Here is a 22,917-nt window from a genome sequence, read left to right on the forward strand (position 1 = left end):
TTATGAAGCACGCGGTGCAGTCTGTCAACGCCAAACAACTTCGGAGTCGATTTTCTCGAAAACGAAGCCTCGTACAAAAAAATTCCACTGCTCGTTTTCGACTCAGTTTCTCTGAGAGAAACGACTTCGTTAAGCATGAGTGGGAAAGGACAAAATCCACATACCAGCGTTCGGTAGGTGGTAAAAAGGCTAGAATATAATTGAAGGGAAAGCGTGGAAGCGAAATCATTACCATACGCTTGATTATCTAAGTAGAAACGCTTACCAGATTATTAAACACCGAAAGAAAAGTTACGTTACGTACAGACAAATTATTTCGGAAACATCCTGTATATAAAAATGTTCGATACAGATCCGCGCGTATCGAATGGAAAATCACTCGAAATCGGGAATCCTTCGGCGAGCAGCTATTGAGAACCGCTGCAACACCACGTTTTTCCTCCGCCGATCGCGACGGTTTCTTTTCTCCGATCGAGCGTTTCGCTTCGTCGAACGATCGTCCGTCTCTTTCCATCCCGGTCTCCCCTCCAACGTCGCCCACAGCGAAACGCTTACCTCGTCTCACCTGTCTTCTTAATTTCCTGGCTAAGCGCGTCGGCGATTTTCGCGCTCGCGTTACGCGTCTAGGCGGCGCGGAATCGATAGAAGTCGCCGGCCCGTGGTCGAGAAGACGCCGCGATAAAACACGTTATCTCGATCGTCACGCTCGAATCTTCTCCTCTTATTCCCCTCCTGGTCCCTTCCTCTCTCCACCTCTTCACCATTTGTGTCGCGCGCGCGGAAATCGCGCTGAATTCGTACGGAATCGTCGCGACAATACACGTACGCGCTCCGCGGAGTTTCGTCGTGATTCGGGAGCGAATTCCGTGAGGCGAACGGAGGCCTTATCGCCGCTGATAAGCCTGCGTGCAAGTGTGTGCGGGTGTGTTGAATACAAGTGAACCCTGTCGGGACGATTTGTCCTTTTTTTTTGTTTTCCTTTCGTCGTTCGTCCGTTCACCGCGACCGATTCACCGGGGTTATCGACGATGACCGGTTAAATCCGCTCGTCCTGATGGTGGGTTCGTTCGAACGAAGAAAGGACGCAAGATCGGCTGCACGGCTCGGGTAGCACGAATCTCTGAAACGAGGACGATAGGTTGTTAAGCGTTTTAGCGCCGCACGCGCCGACGCTGACTCACAGTAGGTTTCCTCGCGCTGGTAAACGAGCCACCCGGTGGATCTCAAGGTTGACACCCGAGACGGGAAACGTTTTGTTCGAACAGTAGGCAACAAAAGCAACCGTTTAGCGATTTATTACTTGGGACGTTCGTTCGATCGAGATACTCGATTTTTATTGAATTTTTTGCAGTATTTATTTTTCTGTTCGTTTATCTCAGATATCGATGGGAGACGTTCAAAACAATTTTGTGGTAAACATTCATCGCCAATCGACGATGTGTTCTCCAAACATTCTTTGAAAACATTTGTGATTAGGTTGGACACGTGCTTGAGATAGTCTACTCTATTATTTATTCTACTGTATAATTTCGAAGAAAGCACGTGGAAAGTCCAACGTCCAGCGTTTATCGCGTTTTCCACAAAACTATATTTTTTTATATTATTGTAGTGTTCCAAACATCGATTACTTTATAGTAGGCTTGTTTCTATGAATTCGGGAACATGATTATTCTCGTAACATACCTACAGATAAACAGTAAATCGTATCGCGTGTAATGAGGCGCAAAGATCATTTCGAAATCGTATTATCGTCCAAGTAATTGCTGGAAATATCCAAGCGCTTCTCTCGAGACCTTGGGGATTCCCATTAAGAACATTAACAATATCGATGTTACTTCTGTCACATTTTTTAAAAGTGAATTGTACAAAATTATTTGACGAATTACCAAAATTATAGTGCTTTAAATTGCTCTTGAATATTAAATATGAATGCAACAAACTGATACAGTAAACCTTAAATTGCATCGATGACTGTGATATCGAAAGAATTCCACTTTTAGAGACAGTATTAGAAGATAAGAGAGGTTATTATATTTTTAGGTTAGAGTAGAGTTATAGGTGGGCCCAGGTACTAGAATCGCCCTGTATTTTCTATATTTAATTGGCGATAGTGTTCAAGATGTCTTCCCGCTCTGATCGAGCGAACTTCGCGCCACCTTTGGTAACCTTATCGGCGCATTCACGAACGTGGCAACGTGTTACGTGGTTCACGGTGCATCGATCTAACTAGCGCGAGTTTCGAGGCCAGAATCGGGAGCACCGGTCTACTGTTTTCATAGCTGGAAGCTACGCGAACCTTCCTTTTGATCGGCTTTTGCTAGTGCCAGTCGCAGATATGTAAATTTTTATTCAAACGATAGATAAACAATGAGACCAACTTACATCAATCTATTCGCGACATTTCGATAAAGCAGCTAAATTTATTCCTTCTAAAATATTCCATTCCACGATTGAAATTTTTATTTCATTACATTTTTAATCGGGGTATCAACGGGACAGTTTCGAACCTACTGTGCTTCGAGGAATTAAATCTGTTTGCTTGTCGAACTTTTAAAGCGCTATCAAGGTGCAAACACATTATGGCTCCTTGCGTTTCCCGTCAAACGACGATAATGCTACGATATGCTCTCACCTTTACGATAGCGTTAATTGCCGATGACGGAATGCTACTATAAATACGTTCGAGTGTCGCATTAGCTCGAATTTTCCACCGAAAACAACGCGAAATATTCAGTTTCACGGTAAAAATCGCATAACGCGAGCGTGGTCGCGCCATCGAGGGATCGATTCAGTTCCGTCGATCGCGAAGCGGAGGTCCGCGGTCGTAGAATAAGTGGCGCGAATTTTGTCGACTTCTCGGGAAAAGAAAACACGCGCGATTCCGTTTGATAACTCAGATACGGTTAATTTGTGTCGTAACGATAAGAAAGAAAACATGATAAGGAAAGAATTACACTGATTATGTGCGACTCTAGTTGCAACGCGTGATCGAAAGCGTTCCTTTGATTAAATGCAAAACAAGTGCAACGCAATATCAGATATGAAAATTTCAATGATTAATTGATACGTAATATTAGCTTCTCTGCCCGCTGTTCGTTCGCGAATTATATTTTGCATTCGAGAAAAATAAATATAGTGACTAGTTCGATGATGACAAAAGTAAACCTATTCTAGACCCTGATCCTTACTTCTGACTTTTGTCACGTACCAAAATTTTTATTCCAGAGTCTCGAGTAAAAGATAAACTTTTCGTTACGTGTTAAATAAAAATGTCGATCGTGGAATCAAATATTCCGCAACGGGAAAGATAAATATTTAACTGTTCGATCGAGTGAACGTCTGGAACAGATTGCTATACGTTGGTATTATTGGTTTTACACTATTCGAATAAGGGTTTACTCCCCACTGTAGGGTCTGTAAGTAAATTTATTAGCCCAATATTAACGTAAATAAAACACTCAGGATGCAAATTAGCACAGTCGCTTCAAACTTACATTCCGTTTAATTTCGAACAATTTATTTTAAAAACTGCTGATTGAAAAGGAAATACAAACTTGGTTTACATTTTCGTTCGCTGTTCTAGCTCTAGTTATGGTAGAATAATACTACTAGCCTGTGTTTAAACTGGAGGAATAAGCTATCTAACAGTGAAAGTTTTATCTAAATCGGTCCAGTGGTTCTCCAGTTTATCGCGTGCAAACATACACATCGTCTAAACGAACTAATTTATATAGTAGCACAGATGACACGCTTCGAATCTGTAAAATAGCAGAAAATTCATATCATTTTAAACATAATGTTTCCAAGATATTGACTCGTTCCTCGACTTCCTTTAAAATTTTACGTCGACGATACTGCTCGTATAAAATTTACAAAAATGTTCGTAAGATACTGAATACTCGTTAAGTTCTCGAAACTTGCCGAAACTCTCGAGGCTCCAAAGCCAATCAAGACTTCGGTAACTTGTAAAACAATCGAGACTTCCGAGAGTTTTAGGCTTGGAATCATGCTGGGATCGATTTGAATTTACACCTATTCGTACAGTACGGGCTCGAAGCGTTTCAGATCCGATCGGGGGGCGCAACCGATGCCCTATAAACGCATCTGGACTTCCAATCGAATTTACGTTTACATTTTCCCGCGCTTGTAGCAATCATAGGATTCCAGGGCAACTCATAATGCGATCCAAACCGATCGGTTCAGTTTGGCGCGACGGACAATCGCGGTGATTGGCGAAACGTTACGGTCCGCCGCGGCGAATACCGGGTCCAAAGATATTTACAATAACCGTGTATCGCGCGAAAACGGTTTAATTGTTCGCTCAGAACTCGTTATCCGCGTAACTCGGCCCCCCCGCGGCCTCGGCGCCGGTGTTTATTGACGGTTCATCTGCAGCGCTTTAAATGCTTCGCGTGATTGGAGTTACACGTGAATCGCTCGTTTATCTCCGCGATAGCTGACCTCGGCGAAATGTTGCGGCCAATTCCTACGGTTCTGCTAGGCGGAGTGCAGTGAATTTTTCGAGGACACCGAAAACGTGGCCAATTCGTCCGGGCCGGGAGATGCGGTGAATCCATTTTTTTCCTCTCTTCTCTGACTCGGGGAACAACGGAGATAGAAAAAAAAAACTTTGGACGTATGCATTTGCGCGAGCATCGAGCTTGGCACGATGACAACGCTGAAGAAGGACGAGAAGAGGGCTTCGAAAAAGTCGAAGAAGACGAGCCAGAAAGGCCCCGATCGCAACGCGAGGGAAGCGAAAACGCCGGTAGAACCCCGGAAGAACAAATCGAAGATCAAATCAGGTACTGCGCGTCACTGTTCGAGTCCCGTGGCCAAAGGACCGCGCGATATTTCGTAAACGATCGTAATTTGTCTCGTAATTGGGTGAACGTACGCGTAATCGACGTATTGAAACCCAGTGAAACCATCATTTTTAACTCATTTGTTACTTTGTTAGTGAACAAAATTAGAGTACCGTGTTTAGTTAGTGCTCGAATCATTAATATTTGAAAAAACCGCGGAGAATTTACTCCTTTCAGGGGATTCGAACAGTCGACCGGCAAACTCGAACGACGACGCAGAACTGACGGAGAACGCGGGTAAATCTGGCGGGGAATTCGAACGGAACCATTCGTTCCGTCGGAAGATCGGCTCGTTGATAAGAAGCGGCGCGGAGTTACCGGCGGCGATAAACCGCGGCCTGCTGCCGATTAGGCGCAGTTTAAGCTTCAGCAAGGACTTGAACCGCGTCCACGAATTCTCGAAGCCAACCAGAACCAGCAGCGCGCAATGGTATAACAGTCTGGTCTCTCTGGTGGAAGACGAATGCCTCGACGAACCGAACGTATCCCGTCCGAAGAACAGCGCGTCCGAGGAATTGCTTTCTCCCAAGGCTCAAGTCACCAGGACGCAGAGCTTCACTGAAACGGTAAACGGTAAACTTATGGCGACTTAGAATTAAGTCTAGTTGTTAGCAGATGTTTTCCAAATTACTTTGTAACGCGTGATGGCTAATATAGTAATTTCTCCCACATTGCCCCTGACAGTCCTCTATCCGCGTTGTCCCTGTGCTATTTCTACGCCAATGCACGCGTTATTCCTACGTCTCTGGTTCGTTCGGAGTAGTTACAGCATTTGGTAAAGGGATAGTAGTGACAGGAACCTTAAATTTTATTTTTCCTTGCACTCCATGGAGATATAAATGCGCCACTGGCTAGGGTGATACAATATGGCGGCAACAGGCCATCTGGAGGTTAACTTTTAGAATGCCTAGGGCTTTTTGCGATAGAATTCTATAGAGAAATTTTTAGAATGAAATGACCAAGACGTGGTTAATTCTGAAACTGATAGAATACTTGTTTGTATCATTAAAAATGGCGCAGATATTAATGTGGCCTGGTTCTAGCGGGACACCCCGGAGCGCACAGCGCTGGTAAATGGCTACGGTCTGCATTTTGATGAATTTCTTCCTCCCATGATGGACGAACGCCGTGCAGCGTTTAGTTATGTCACGGTGTTCGTTGATGTTACTTTAGTATAGTGGTTGGGATTTGCTTTATCGATTCGTAGAATCCGTCGATTCGACCGTACTAGTTACGCAACGTTCAACCCAGCAATTAAGACTTAATGAGCGTTCCCATCGAATTTGAATAGGATTTTAAATGAATTTGAAATGGAAATCGTGTCGATGGAGAGTACCGCCGACGAAGGCGGATCTGCATTTGTATTTTATATAAAATCCAACGAAGCAAACTAGCGAAACTATATAGCCAAGGGAATGCAATTACCAGCGGCCTGATTTTTTTAATAGGTTTGTTTGGACAACCCACGAAAATTCAATTCTTTTTTTGTTATGATCTTCATGCATTATTAATGCTTGAAAAAACCGCCTTGGAATTTGAGAGATAACCATGCGTTCAACGGTTGCAATTACATGTGGAATATAATCTCGTTTCATTATTTATCGTCGCCAACACATATTATTATGCACTTTTACTGTAGTCATCGTTACTGTCAACTATACAGGGTGTTCGGCCATCTCTCGAAAAAATTTTAATGGGAGATTCTAGAGGCCAAAATAAGACGAAAATTTCGGGGGTATGTGTATTCATAAAAAATGATTGTAATTGACACTTGCAACCAAAAATAATTTCTCTAAAACGATAGCGCTTAGTTGTCGACAAAACAACAAACGTTTCCTCTTGCTCGGTTCGAAAGCAAGTTTCTGAGTCTGAAAATTTTCATTCTACTTTTTATTTTTACTTACGAGCATTGAAAAGCTCAGAGATACATTTAAACAAAATCATGATATTCCTGCTTCGGTGCGGGTTTTTCCTTTTCGTAAACCGCGCTCGAACGTAGGAAGGATGCATTAAGGGGATAAGAATATCGAGCATCGGCGCAACGCGGCACGGACGGGAGAGATAACTGCTTCTGCCACGCTAGAAAAAGGTCGATTAGCCAGGTCGATTCTAAACAGAGGCGTTCCAGGAGACGGTAAATCCTCGTTGACTTCGTTCCAGCACGAAACAAGGATCCTTCGTCTTGTCTGGCGTGCATCTTTTATAGAGACCAAGATGAACTCGCGCCGAACCCATCCCGTACATCTCCCTAGCCTTAATTTTCATGTGCATTCGGGCGTCACTATCGATTGTAAAAGAAATTGCATTCTCCAACAGGCCAGGAGTCCAAGGCGACGGGTGAGCGCGCTGTTGAACAGAACCGCCCCTTTCGGACGACACAGCGACCATTATGATTCCACTATAGGTAATTGCAACGTGTAATTCGTTCTTCTATCACACCAGTATATGCAAAACGCTTAGCTTAATCTCAATCTGCCGTTACATTGAAATGTTCGGTCGAATGTATAGCAGGAAGCAAGAAAGATTAGACCTGGAGTCTTGAATCGCATATGGGTCAACGGACAGTCAACGCGTAGTCTATTTGTTATTTTATTCGAATAAATCGACTTTCACTTTGACCACAATAAATTAAACTTGGAATCCAGGAATTTTTAGCTGTTTGAGAAGTTTATAAAATGTATTTCCAGGTCTAATCTTTGTTTCTTTCTGCAATACATTCGATGACAATGATTCGTGCTATTTGAGGAGCACGTGGCATAGTTCACGCTACCCGTTTTCGTTCATGGTGCGATTCTGATTTATTGGATGATAAAATAAGTTTCAGGAAGAGTAAAGTTTCGAAGCGCGTACGAAAAATTTCAATTTTTGCGTCACGTCGAACGCGGGTTAATTTTGTTTGGAAGGTTGGGGTCGTTAGTCACGTGGTCGGTATTGTAATGTTTCGGCGCACAAGCGTCTGAAGGAGAGGGAGAAGCGTGAGCCAGTCGCTCGTTCGTACGATAATTCCTTGTCATTGTTTGTTATCCTCTACGGCAGGACGGCTAACATTATTCTCTGATTCGTTAAGGTTACTCTCGTTTACCTTCGCTAGCAACTGATTTTGGTTTGCAGAGTCAATGCTCTGGCATTAGTACAGAGTTATTAACATTGCAAACCACAGTGAACATTGCAAAATAGAATAGCTTTTTTGTGTACAATTTGTTTTACGTTGTTTCCAGATTTAAGTAATCCGCCCAGCGAGGCGAGCAGCCTTCCAGCTCTCACGTACACCACCACGGACAATTATGACAACGAACTCAAATCACTGTAAGTAACAGTCAAGTTTTTCCTACGAGTCCAGTCGGAATTATTGCTTTTTCTTTCGTCTAAAATGTATCCACTGTTTTGTATCAGGCACGATCAGTTAAAGTATGACTCTTGGTACAAATAGTTGAGAGAAAATAAAGGACCAGACTATAGTTATCTTCCTCGTTACGACGTAGTTCTCGACAGAAGTAGTTTTTGTTATCAACAAGTTCCAGTTAATTAAAGTCTCTTTCTTAACGCGGCTAGCACCGGTGTTCCTTTTGTTTAAAGGAAACCGAGCAAATTGCGCCTTCGAACGGGTTGATTTACGGGACTGCGAACTACGAGACCCGTAACTCGTGTTTCGACGTTGCACAGGGTTGCACATGCATCAGTGGTAAAATACGGAAGGGCACAGTCTTACCGAAACCATTAATTCCCGAGGAGACGCCTTTACTCGACGAAAAAGGGGACGGCTTTCCGTCGACCTCGCGTTGATCGATACTCGACTCGAAAAAGATACTTCAATTAACCACACTTTCGGCGACATTTTGATCTCTCGAGACTACGATTCGGGTGAAGAGCCTCTCGAAAGGGACGAAAATTGTAGGAGCCAATAAATGCAAACGAACTGTTGAATACTAGCCGCGTATGATCAGCCATTTCGATAAAAAATTATTCTTCCCTTTGGACACCTAATTAACTTTATTTTGGACACAATTCGAGCTCGCTTTTTGTCTTTTTCACGTGGCATTGTGACTTTAGAAAAGACGGAAACAATTGGTTACGGTCACTCAAGGTCATTTCGTCAATTACCATGCAGCATCTGAAGAAGTGCGCCTTTAGAATCACACCTAGTCCTCATATATTAACCCGATACAATTCTATTCTGTCTTCTGTAAAATATACACGTTTCGATTGCCACGACTAAGTATCGATTAATGAAATACCCTAAAAATGATGGGCAAGCAGGCGATCTAGAAACGGAGAGGGTATCTAATTAAAAAGATGTTGCTCTTCGATGAATAGGGAGCAATTGTTTCAGCGTAGGAATATTAAAAACATGGAAGTCTTAGTGAAACAACCCTAACAAGCATCTGATGCATCTTCCTGGATGCGTCCGTTGTACTCTTTGCGCCTTTTCTTTCGAGTTTAGTTCCAGGATGCATGGTCGCCCTTCGCCCCGCGGCCGCCAACGAAGAAGTCGTTCGTTACCACTTTGAATCACCTTGTACTACAAAAGCGTAAGTTTACGTGCCGCGTACGTAATTGGTTCGACCCAGTTGCTAACAATCCCGAGAAGTACCCCTAGCCCGCGCTAGCCCTGAGCAATTCCGGTTATTCTTTCTCGTGGATGGAAACGAAAGGAACGCTAGCCGCGCACGTTGAGATCCCTTTCTTCGTTTAAACCGGGCCTGGCGGTAAATATAAGCCTTGGACAGTGATACAACCGATTGGACTTCTTCGTAATGAACGTCGAAGGAGGCCAAAGAGCGAACAGGGACGACACCCGGGCCATTGTTCGTCGATATAAGTCACAGGAGAATTTCAATTACCAGCCGATTCGACGCGTGGGTCTCCGGCTAATTCTCACGTGGGAGAAGTCGGGGAATACTTCGATAAGACATTTCGAGTAACAGAATCTAGACGAAGCATTGGTCTTCGTCTGGTGATGTGCAGCCTAATCTTAATTTTGAAAGTACATCGAAAGCAGGAGTAGGGTCGGTATAAAGTTATTAATTCCTGTCCAAGTATTTTTAAAGAGGCGACACGGTTCTAGTCAGACGATTCTTATTAAAATCGAGGAGCAGCTTTCAATTCCCTTGCGTTCTATTTTAATAAACCCAGCAACGACACGAGTCCGACTGTAACTACAGCCGGCATACGTAAGATCAGTCTATAGTTAATTTTCCTTGAAAGGATTCAGAAGGATGAGCAAACGGAAGGAACCGTTTCCTCCCACCCAATCTCGGTAATGCCTACGCAGGCCAGCGCGCAGAGAAACACACGTACAGACACACACATTCACGCGGCTGAAGGTCTACGACGAATACAGAAAAGCTAGCAAAAGAGGTTTTAATCAGCGAGGGACCGTTACGTCGAAACGAGAGGAATACGTGCGCGATTCTTAACATGTTCCTTCCATACTCGCCTAACGCATCGACGAGCGAACAGAGAGGACAAAAGAAGCGAAAACCAATGGGGACGAACTGTTTTCTTAAAATCCTTTTCTCGCTGGCTCCTACGCTCGTCCCAGCGGTATTTATCTCGCGGCGAGATTAAAACTCTCAGGAAAGGTTAAATACGAGGTATCCTCAGATTATTTCCTCAGAGTTCCGAACAGGGTGTAGCAAAAGTCAGTTCACCGAATCGTAAACTTTACACGCAAACCTGGAGGAAATATTAAAATCGATAGCGTTGGATAAATACCATTTTTATGTCTGCGTATTAATTTTAATTGTGTAACGATATAAGAGAAATTGAATTTAAAAAATGGTAGAGTTTAATCGAACAAACAGAGGCGTCGGAAATACTGAATTCGCTTGCTCAAAATTCTGGTAATGGTATCAGGATTGATTTGGTTAGTTCCATTCCAAATTTCTTTCGGACCGTGTAATTTACTCGTCGGCAATTAATCATCTAGGAAGTTGATCAACGCCCGCGCGACGATATCGAAAAGCATTTCATTTTCAATTTATCCGCCATCATCCGTTATATTTATATCGCGGCGAACGATTCTCAAAATGATGAAGCTTTCCCGATCATCGCGATAATAAATTACCGGCGTTTCACGAATGATAAATCGTCGAAGAAATTTTTAACGCGGAATCAAAAAAATTCTTTCGCGCGCTTAATTAATACGTTCGAAGGAACATCGTTTCACGTAAATGATGGCCATTTGGGAAATTGGACTTTTTTGTTGCGTTTTATTTGATTTTTTCCCCACTTTCCGCGCGCAGCTTCGTGGAAAAAATTCGTACGTTCAGATTTAAAGTCTAAAATGGGAGCCTTTTCGTTCGTTAGACGAGAGATGGAAAAGCATATTTCGGATCCTCGGCGTAACGGTGAAATAATTCTGAAATGTTTTCCAGGTTTTAAATATCGAAGGTTCGTACACTAGGTGATCGAGAAGAGACAAAGAATTTTTATGCAAATATGCAATTATGATACAGTTTAATACTACTTAAGATAATAATTATTTAAAGCACTATTATTAATACAGATATAACATTGGTCCACGAATTCACTCTGTAGGAATAGTATGTAATTCTGTGCTCTAGTAACGTAAACGTAAAGTCAATTGGCTGCTCAAGGCCATCAGCCCCATCCCTCGCTGCGAACCACGTCACGAATCACTTTTACGCTACGTCAGCTTACCGTTCACAGATCTTTTCTCCAGGGAAATTAAACGATACAGAATTTTAATATTCTGTTTTTTCTTAGACTTGGATAGCTTAAAGTTCTATATTCGTAATCTCGATGAAAGAACAGATCAAATCGATCCAGATAATTTCAGTTATAAAAACTGTGCTTCCCAGAATGTTGGAACGGACGGTGGAAAAACGAATGTGAATTAATTGCCAGCAACAGAGTTCACGTTAACTTTTCTCCTGTATTTATCGGGCGGCTGTCGGGGAGTTTATATTTAACCGGACGACTTTTTTTTGTTTCAGCCGTGAAAGGGAGCAACAGGTCAGAAACGAATGGAGGAACCTGAAAGCCGCTGTCCGAAATTTGTCTCTTCTGCATGTCGGACAATCCTCCACGAAGCATCACTCGGTAAGTGTCTAACAAACAGTTTAATTAGTTCGTCGTTTTCGCCAGCGTTGCCTCATTTCAGTCAGTTATTTTCGACGTACATCCGAAAACGACGAACTATGTGGCTGCAAACTACAGCTTCCAACTATGCGCGAGCATAGTTGATACCTGTTTTTTGTTTCGAAAGTAAGAACAACTTGGAAACACGTTTATTTTATTTAATAGGATCTATCGCTTTGAAGACAATTAAATAAATATGAATTCGTTTCTACGCTGTACTGACTTCCAAAACAAACAAAGGGTAATTACTGTTACATTTTTATGTAACATCCATTTAGTTGAATTTGTTCCAACGATGTTTCGTTTCTCCAGAGAGATTTCATTTAGCCTGTTACAATATCTATTGCTTGAAGATCAGAAGTTGTCGACTGGATATCGGTAGTGTCCCTTCTTTTCTAGGCCAGGCGCTTAATGAACTCAGTGCAATTGAATGTTGTTCAAGATGCCAGTTCAAACTTTTACAATCGAAATAAATCACTGTTCGTATTTTATCCTGGTTTAAAGTATATACGGGCTTGCACGTAATGTCTGCATCCCCTGCAACGCAATGTTAAATCGCTACACTTTGCCCAGAATGATCAATTAAAGTCACGTAGCTGACAGTCAATGAAGCTTCCAGTAACGAAGCAAACAGGTGTACGAGCCTTGCGTCTTCATTAGGGCTCGTTTTCATAGGGTATGGATAGACATGATCGGTGAACCGAACCGGTTAAAGCCACACTTCCACGAATCGAACACGCACATTCGTTTCTACGAATTGTTAAAAATGTACCGTCAGACACGTGGAATTTGTCACGGTCGCGTGTTTATTCAGTTTCTCGCGCGAACGTGAAACAAATAACAAATATATTATAAACGAGGAATACCGTTTCGTACCGTCGATCCTGCCGCACGTATTATGTTTCTGCGCTTCTGTTTAATATTCAGAGGCTTCCTCTGTGATATTTTCCGCGTTGACGGACGACCTTCTGCGATGGTGTGGAGGTACGATGTTAAGAGGGCGGCTTATAACGTTTGTGGAAACGTGAAAAATCGGGGTGTTCTGAATTCTTTGACTGTCGGAGCACGCTCTCGCGGCGAACAATCCGCGTTTTTGTGCGAACTGGCTGCAAAAAAGAGCCCGCCACGGGCATCGACTACGTTCACCCTTTGAGCCCGAGCCAAAGACACGTCTTTTTCGTATGCCCACCCTTTATTAAGCGATCCCGAATCGTCGCTGGCTGTTTATTGTTCCCGGTAATTGTGTCCTGGCGTGGGAGTCTCCCCGCTCCCTGTAACCGAAAAAGAGAAAAAGCGGAACTTCGTAGAAAGAACGTCTTTTGCATCGGGGTCGCCTCGAATTCCCTTTGAGGTTCTCGCACATCGAATCACCGTAAAACATTTTTAAAGGCGCGAGACCGTCGAGTTTTTCCACCGACGTTCCTTTGCTTATTTATTTCTATAAAATTGAAAGGATTTCCTTGGCAACACTCTTCGTACGTTCGGTGTTGCAATAATTGTGAAAGCTTCGAGGGTAGGGGGGATGATACTGTTTTCTGAAAGGAATCATCTTTTGAGAATACGAGCGAACGTGTCACGAAACTAGATAGTAATTCGTCAAAAGTTTGAAAAAGTCTCAGATAGTTTCAGTGCAACCAAAGACTTCAAGGTGTTCAAGTTTCATAAAAAATCCGAAAACACGACTCTAAAACGTATCGAGTTTCGCGCGGAATGTCCCGGTCGCGGATTTCACCCGCAGGATTAATTCGCGAGTCTGTGTTAACCGGACGCGTTTCGTCTCGTTCTACCATTACACCCTCTCCCCCAAAATCTTTTTCCCCGTTCAAAACACACCATTTTTTTTCGAACGCCATCGTGTACACGAACAGGTTGGGAGTAACCCGCAAAGCTCTTAACGTGGAGCTCGGAGAAATACAGATTTATTGTTTCGAACTCGTTGCCCTTTCCCACCCCGCAGCCTCGTCGAGTCTACAAATCCGCTAGAAATCATGTCGATTTTTCTGCACGCCGAATGACACTTGACAGAGTAAATACACCCCGATGGCGGATCATTATCAATCCGTCGAACAGGAAACACGGTCGCGCGGAAAGAGCTTGCATTGCAAAGAGGTATTCGAGCGTCGATTTCCCTCCTTTTTTTCGGGAACGAGTCTGCTCGCTGGACAATGGAAACACGATGGATCGATGAAGAAATTAATGGGTGTTCTTCTTTAAGGGGGCATTCTCAGCTCGACGGGTCACTGAGATCGATTTTCCTTAACGACATTTCCTTCAAGATCCGCCGTTTGGAAATAGGTTAAAACGAAATTAAATAATATCATGTATTTTAGAGACGATTCTACGGATCAAAATAAGACTAAAATCAAGCTTCGTGTCGGAGTTCTTAATTATTGAAAGTAGAGTAAAAAGCGTTTGGAGCGAGTGATTTGTAGTACCGCTAACTTACGGTGGGGGCGGCGCAGTAGCCATCCACGAAACCAACATGGCGTCTCTTTGCCCCAAACGATATTTGAATTGCTCTCATGCAGAAATTACCCCTCGAATTTTCACGAAAAAATTAGGGTACATGCTTAAAACATTACGGAACGCTACCGCATAATGATAACGTACGAAATAAAACGGCAAATTAGTAGAAAAAAATAACCAAAGCGTTAAACTCCCCACAGACTCCCACGCCACTCAGAACATTACCGCCCACGTTGAAAAATACTGCGCCAGGACTGTACTTTTATTTGAAACATTAAAAAATGTCAAAGTGCAGGAAACATGCTCTGCAATTTCGTATTAAAATCAGAAATTATTCGCCCTTGTAATTTTCGTGGAAAAAATTCCACTTGCCGATGGGAACGAACCCTTAATGCGAAACTGTTTCGTCTCCGTTTCACTTGGCACCTCTTGCTCTTCAGTTTCTGACAACAGCTCTCCACGGTTGCATCGGGTCCCGGCTATATCGCCCTGGCGATTTCTCCCTTTTGTTCTCCGTCCTCCTCATCTTCCTCCTCGTTCCTCCGTGCTTCGTGTTTTTTTTTTTCGGCTCTCCTGGTCTGTTTCGTTCCGACGATTTTTATTTTCCGACGCGATTCAATCTGTGCACCGTACCGTGTTGCTTATCGCGCGCTCCCGTTCGACGGGATCGAACGCGACGCCGGGTATCGGCAAACGCCACCGGTCGATGTAGCGTTTTGTGAACGGCTAACTGTCCGCGAACGACGAAACACCGATTTCTACCACCGAGGCGAATCTGCACGGCACGGGAAATTTTCGATCCTCGCGCGAATACCTCCGCGAAAAGCCTATTCAAGAATGCAACATTCGATTCACGCTTGCTTCTCAACAAGACCGACGCATTGTGCCGAGTCCGCAAAAGAAAATTTTATCAAGTTACTTTTCTCTCTCGAAAACTTATTCTTACAAATTTTTTGTCGATTCGGAACATATTCACGACCGAAGAAGATTTACAAATTTTTATACAACGAAGGAATTAGTATTTGAAAAGCTACAAAGTGGAACGTAAGTTGAGTTGTGACACAGCACCCACGCTTTTAGTCTGAAATGAATAATAATTCAGAATTATTTTTAATTCGTATAGTTGTCCTTGTAGGCCCACAATGGTTAGAAGAAAATGAGACGACAAAATGGCGGTGTACAACGTGAGAAACATCGATTTTTCGAGAAGCTTTTCTACTTTAATCTATTATCGTAAAAAAACTATGACAGTTATTTTTATAATCATGGATAGGTCTATAAAGGGATGTTTACATAACGTGTGTATTAATTTTCAAGTCAATTGGCTGAGAAAAATGCGTTTGAAGTTCGTTTCTGTTCCACCTACGCTTCGAATTAGTTGGAAAATTATTAAAATCTTGAACTTTAAGAATATGTATGTGCAAAAATCGATGTTTCTGGTTAATCCAATTGGTTTTAGTTTTAAAAGTGCCCCGTTTTTCCCCTGACTTGCCACGATCCTGCATCGAGCAAGCGTTGGATCGTAAGATGGCTCTCCACCCTCTACAGGTTGTGCCACTTTGGAAAATACTGGCTTAGATCGATATCCGACACGTACACGCGTAAGTTTGATAAGATAGGGTAAATAACAACGCAGCACGATCGCTGAAGTCGCGCAGAACTTTCGGAGCGAACAACTTGGACGGAATCGCAATCGTGCATCATGCGAAAATATCGTCGGGCGACTTATCGTGTTTTCAGTCGCACATCCAATTCGAACTGGCGAGATATATCGCAGGTTTCGCAACAGTTCGGAAAAAAGTCGTTTATTTAAACTCCAGGCATATTATTCTCTTCAATGGCGCACGGATACTTTCGTTTCGGAACTTATTTCATTAAAGTATAAATAACAACATAGTTCAAGTTCGACTAGACATTGGATCGAGCTCGCGATAACCACAAAATTTTTAATTAAAAAGTTGCGTGGTTCGAAAAGGAAAGGAAACTGATCCTACGGCGATTAACCGTGCGTTCGGAACTTTTAAACGAAGGGCCAGTGAAATTGACGTTTCGTTCTCTTCTTTTATACCCTTTTCGAAAAATTTCCTTTCGATCCTCGTACATTCAGTGACTTGGTTAATTATAAATTTTTAAATAGGAAGGATTGCATAAAATGGCATGTTTTTTTTAAATTTTAAATCTAGTTAATCGAACAAATTTTAGAGGCTACCCATTTTTCGATCCAAGATGGGGGAATCCCCTGAAAACGAGCCGAGCTACGCGACGTCTTGCCCCATTCCTCTGTGTCTGGAAACCGCGTGGCTTGCCAGCAAGCACAGTTTAAGCGAGAAAGACGAGGGGGGAGGGTAGAAAAGTAGGATTCACAGTAAAAGGAAAGTACGATCGCTAGGGAGAGCCTGAGTGGTCGCTGGAATGAGATGTCACGCGAGAAGGGGGTAGAACGCGTTGTTTATTTCCTGCACAGTTCGGTGTTATTTCCACGGTTCATTTCTACCATTGCCCTGGGACGTGATGTCGAACACTGCTATGCACTTACATTTTCCTCCGTTTTTATTTCGCTACTTTTACATAAACCTTTCGAAATTGACGGTAACCTACGTACAATGTGATATTTCAAAGTTAATGCCTTTCTGTGTATGTTAAACAAAATATTCACAAATCAATAGCATGAACTCGAAATGAGGCGAATCTACGCGAGAAAATGACTGGCAAACATAGAGTGTCATTTTCTCCTGCGAATAAATCGATGTTACACTCGACTATGGCGGACTCTACTATTTTTTGTTGCGTTTTTATTCATAAATATTTCCAACATGTTGCATCGCAGGTTTCATTTTATTTTGCAAGTAGCACGTATTTTCGTTACAATTTATAGGATGCCTGCATAATTTCTCCTACTTTATTTCCTTTCAAAATTCATGGAACAGCACTTCCCATATTTCTCTAACCACGGAATGCTTTACATCCAACAGTACTTTCGCATTACGGTTTATTTTGTCAATATAAAATGAAAATCAAAATACACGCGTTGAAATAAACCTGTTCCCACCCTTTAACAATGTTGTACAAAGTTTTCCTTTTTCACGAAATTTAGTGGTTTCGTTACGTCCGCCCCGAATGTTTATAAATTTACTGCAACGATTGTCCGTAATACTATAAACGAATGTCGAAAATAAGTTTAAAGCTCGCGCGTGACGTTGATCGCAAATGGAATGTCATGAAATATTCGCCGTCCGCTCTATGTTTCGCGCGGGCAGTGTTTTCGTTGAAAATTTTTCACTATTCAATCCTTTGAAGAATGCGCAGTGGAAATATTATTCGTTCTATGCTGAAATGTTATACGTTTAAAGTATTTTGGTAGTCGAGGGAGAAATAGTTTCAGCGGCGCAATCCGATCGAGGAAGAAACTTTGGGAGGGGAAATTATTAGTTGCCTTCACTCGAGCACGGGGCAACGAGTTTTCCCCGACGAAGAACTTTCTTCGACCTTGACGTTTAATGAGTGAAATATGAAAACCCCTCAGATCGTTAATTTGCATTGTAGATTTAGATATCGATTTCGGGACCAGAGGGAGAGCTTCAATCTCGCCTCGCTCCGCAAGGTCGCGAGCTTAAAGGCTTACCGTCCAGGCGGCTGAATTTTTACCTAAATTTTGCAAAATCGCGCTAACCACAGGCTGTCGCCCCTGAAAGATTAATCCCACAGTACTCGAGCGGTCCAAGGTCAGGCTTTCAGACTTTGGGTTACGTACAGAATATTTTAAGAAATTTTTAAATAAAATACCTGGAGGCCTATTTGAAAATTATTCGAAAAAAGGTGGTGATTTTCGGTTCTCCATGTATAAAATTACTTCTAACATATACACACAGAATATTGTAACCTATTTCTTTTCTCTCAAGAACACAATGGCGACGATACTCCACGTATATTCTATAAGTTGCACCTAGAATACAAATGGAAACAAAGGACAGTATTCAAACGCGCGCGCACGGATCCATACAAATAAAATTCTGCAACCAATTTTCTTTTTCTCTGTAATTCTGCGCTCCGAGCTAAAAGGATTGTTCATATTTTTGCCGGTAACAATGCTCGCCACCCGACGCATTCGGCAACAGCCGGGAAAATAGAAAAACGTCCCCGTGACCGATAGGTTAAAAATTTTGCAACGGTGTCGGCGTGGCCGCTACCCTGCCGCACGGAGGGTGGAATAAAAGTGGGTGGAAAAGTGTAGAAAGGTAGTAGACGAGAAAGAAGAAGCCGCCAAGGCTCGAGATAGCGATGGTAGGGAGGAATAAGAGCGCGTGCTGCTGGAGAGGGATGGCGCGTTCGGTGTCCACGCAGTTTCAAGCCACCCCACGTCCGTGGGTGAATCGGCACCGGTAGAAGGGAGGGGGGAGGGGTTGAGTCGAGTTCGAAACGACAGAGGAAGGATATTACCTCCAGTAGGACGCGCGACCTCAGCCCGGTAAGATCGACGCCGCCCTCGCCCCCGAGAGAAAGACGAAAACGCGGCGAAACAGCCGACGGACGAGCACGACCACGATTCCGCAACGGGCTGAAACACCCTAACCAACAAGCACGGAGGTGTCGAAACGACCAAAGATATAAACAATCCGAAAGGAGGGAGCAGAGGTAGGGTAGAAACGCCTGAAAGACGTCGCATTGTTAACAGACGACGAGAAAAGAAGTTTCACGCTCGAGGAAGATTGTTTTCATTGTAAATACAAGGCAGACATTTTTCTGTTTATTGGAAATGAATTCGATCGTTTCTCGCGCGACGACCGACGGCGGTTGATTCTTGATCCAGCTAGATCCGAGACAGTCGATGTGTACCGAGATGAGAAGGAGACGAACGAAAGGGAGCGACGCGACGCGCTTCCAGGATGCTTAGGACCGAGGACTGCTGACGACACAGGACGAACCAAGGTGGGAAACAGTGCGGGAGTTTCGAGGAAAGGGCCGTACGCTCGGAAGTCTCGATTCTGAAACGGGCACACGGTCGAGTTTTATGTAGGAGGACCTAGAGCGATAGCAGCGTTCGCGATGGCGTCGTCGATGAAAGTCGAAGGTAACGTTTGACTTGATTTCGTTCGAGTAGGAACCCGCCACGGAAAATCGAGTCTCTTTCGAGCCGGACCCCCGGCCTTTGTCCGACCGTGATATTGTATCGCAGTGCATTACGCGATTCGATGCATCGATGCACTCTAAACGTAGCTTTTGAAGCTTACAGCGACTTCGAATCCCGATAACAATGGAACGGGCGTCCCAGAAAATATTACTTTTAGTTTTTCTTACACGCGTTTGAAATTTCTCGCGATACGTATCTTTTTCACCGCGTCGAAATTCGCGAATCCTCCGCAGATTTGTTTTCTTCAAGGGGTTCGTATTCAGTGACAATCGAATGTGTTGACGTTTTGTTTATATTTGTCGAAGTAATAGCAAAGTTGTTAAAAGTTCAGTAAAATTTCTAAGTGATCGACAGGATAGATCTCGAGAGCTTCCGTACGCTGTCCTGAGAAAAATCTTAATGTACAGTTTTATTGCTTGTCTACTATTCTACGTAAAAAAATAAGTCGTAAATGTAAAATACAATTTTTTCCTGGGAGGCTTTGTTTTCGAGAAAATGGATTTCGAAATTCTTGGTGTACGCGTGAAGTAGAGTGCTATTTGAAACGCAGCGCAAGTGAAATAGTGAATAATGGTCAGACGCGCAAGCCGAATTTTACTCGATCGTACGCGTGACTCACAGAAATTGAAATACAATTATCTTGAAACCGAGCCATTGTACAAACAAATTTCGTTCTATGTTTTCGACTTATTTTTCCACGTAGAATTAATAAAAAAATTAATGTAATAGTAATTTTCTGGGACACCCTAACAAAAATTAATTCTTCTTTGGTATTTATAGTACGATAAAAGAATTAAATTACTTATGAAATACTATCGAGGAAACAAAATTTGTTCGTTCCATTGGAGCAGGATATAAAATCAAAAAATTGACTTGCAGAATGGAACAATGTAGTAAAATGTTAAGCCATTCCCCAGCACAATCGGAACAAAACAATAAAATTCCTTTTTGCGTAGTGCAATGGAGAAAAAATTGTGTAATATCTCCTAAAGTGGAAAAGATCGTGTTGTAGGATAGTATAGGCTGTTCAAACATATAAAATTTTTCTCCAGGATTTTTTTTCTATCTGCGGTTAGAACAAAGCTTATAGCCTGGCCCAGTTACTAGAATTACTCTGTATACATACTACGGCACTCAGCAATCATATCGGTCTCGTTTTCAATTCTGCTCCGGAAGATATTGCAGTTCGTATCGCTCGACATCTATGAAAAAGTGCTGTTGGTAACGTTCGATTATTTACACTTTGGAAATGAGAACCCCAAAAACCAAGCAACTTAACACAATTGTCAATAAAATAAAACGTAATTACAGTGTATTGAAGTATCGTAAAAACAATGTTAGAAGTTTGAGTCGTGTATCATAATAATTTTTTCAAGGGACAATGATTCCATTTTCTAAGCCTCGATACGCGTTCTTGCTGGCGCAGCGATGTTCAATGGGTGGAATCGTATTTTCCGCGGCGCAATCGAATCTCATTTTTATCGTGCCGTTAAATATAGCTATCACACTTTCCGACTCATGGCGGAGTCGATCTTTTTTTCATCGCGGAGGCAAGCACGATCTACGAAGCAACAAAAATCTTTCCTCCTTTTTGCGCAGAAACTGCCTGCAGGTCGGAAATCAAAGTTTCATATCCGCTAGTCGACTATGGCGATAGAAATTCTCTCTTGTAACGCGAGAATATCGTTCGTGTGCGTGCATGAATACACACGAGAAATCCATCGATTCGAAAAATTTTCGACGCTTCGAAAGAGTACGTACTCGTACGATAACTTTTATGCTTCCTACTTAAAGATCCGAGAATCAATTTTTTTTTATTCGCGTTAGGTGAACTAATAGAAATAGTTTACCGTAGTTTGCATTCCCCTTCCCACGGGCTGAACGTATCAACGTCAAGTTTGCAGAAATCGGCACTGGTTCCATCTTATTATTTTTTTCTGATTGTTATATTTGCCCGTCAAGCATGAACAAATATCCTCGTACTTCTATTTATTTATTAGAGCTTCAGAGCACATAGGGATGAACAATAGAGCCTTATAAAATTGGATTGAACAGAAATAGTAGGAGTTTTGAATTTTATATCGGTAATAATATGGGGTAGTATTGTGATTGGTCAAAATTCGATTCATTCTCCCCAGTTTTTTTGCATTTTTCAAGAGTTTTGCAAAAATGTGTGCGTAGCATTAGAATTTAAAGCGAAGACTGTGACAATCGAAATTTTTGTAGAGATTTTGTCTGCTAAAACAGAGAGGAGGGCCGTGAAATCTACAAGTGAAAAACACTTTACGCGTCGATCCAACGTTTGGCTAGGATTACAGGATTCGGCGGGCAAATATTTGTCTTGCAAATCGGCTCGTTGCTGATTCAAATTCAATTCATAAGTTCCAGCTCGTCTCGTTTCGCCGACTCGCGAACTTGCATGTTTCAGAATACTTATACATGTTTGTACACGTTGTCAAAATCGCTCGAAAATCAACACGACTATCTATGAAGGATCAAAGGTCCTTCGTCTAGACAGCCAACCCCGTAGAATTCCGAAACGGGAGCAATACCCAGATTAGATTTTCTCAAATCTTTCCGTTACTAATTCAATATGTCCAAAGTCAGTGATTTGAATCATTGTAACTTTTCAGTTTCATAATTTCGTTTATCTAATAATACTAGTATAGTCTCTGAAGCATGGCAAATAGAGGTTTGCACTGAGGCATTGTCTTAGACAAATTAGAACTTTCAATCGAAATTACTTTGTCATAGATGAAATAAAGTTAAACTGTGCGTGGATTACTTAGATTCTAAATCTTAGATTAGAGTTTTAGTCTACGTAGGATTCACAGCACAGATGTTAATTAATGAAAGAACATCGTAGCCTGCTTTATAGCTAGTGTTTGTGCAAATTAAGTAGCCTACACTTTCCGTTGGAACAAAAGGATCAATTATAGAAAATTTCATTTGGCTTGTGAAGTTGATCAAAAATGTTCGCGTTGAGGGTAAATATAGGATTAATTTAAAGATTTTATATTTATGAAAATAAAAAAAGGTTGCTCCATATTTTTTCGCGGCAGTCTATGAATGGATAAAAGCGAACAAATGAGCATTGTTTTGGGCAAACAAAAAGAGCATATGTGCGTTCTCCGAGCAATTAACTCGACACGTACGAAACAACGGATACTTTATCGCGCGTATCGTTTCGTGTCACGGCGACGACGATGTTTTCACAGGAATCTGCATGACTCGTGCATAAATTAGTTGTTTTCGCGGCGAAAGACAGCCCTCGATCGAACTCTTCATCGATCCATTTCCGTGCGCGCGAAATGTCAACTATAATAATGGGATTTACAAGAAACATCCGCTAAC

The 22,917-nt window shown here is 42.4% G+C and overlaps 1 protein-coding gene across 11 annotated transcripts in view; it reads left to right on the forward strand.

Moving 5' to 3' along the window:
* The window catches only part of LOC143343937 (pleckstrin homology domain-containing family G member 5), a 95,590-nt gene that overhangs the window by 5,726 nt on the left and 66,947 nt on the right, over window positions 1-22,917 (forward strand). The window contains exons 1-6 of one of the 11 annotated variants that reach the window (XM_076769352.1): window positions 599-1,182; window positions 4,396-4,805; window positions 5,043-5,431; window positions 7,182-7,269; window positions 8,084-8,171; window positions 11,825-11,930. In XM_076769352.1, the coding sequence (XP_076625467.1) occupies window positions 4,670-4,805; window positions 5,043-5,431; window positions 7,182-7,269; window positions 8,084-8,171; window positions 11,825-11,930 (807 nt within the window). In that variant the 5' untranslated portion in view covers window positions 599-1,182; window positions 4,396-4,669. Of the gene's footprint in view, window positions 1-593; window positions 4,806-5,042; window positions 5,432-7,181; window positions 7,270-8,083; window positions 8,172-11,824; window positions 11,931-22,917 lie in introns of those variants that run through there. The other 10 variants (XM_076769353.1, XM_076769354.1, XM_076769359.1 and 7 more) reach the window with 10 other exon arrangements.

The sequence above is a fragment of the Colletes latitarsis genome, chromosome 7 (assembly GCF_051014445.1).
Source record: "Colletes latitarsis isolate SP2378_abdomen chromosome 7, iyColLati1, whole genome shotgun sequence".
NCBI classification, from domain to species: Eukaryota; Metazoa; Arthropoda; class Insecta; order Hymenoptera; family Colletidae; genus Colletes; species Colletes latitarsis.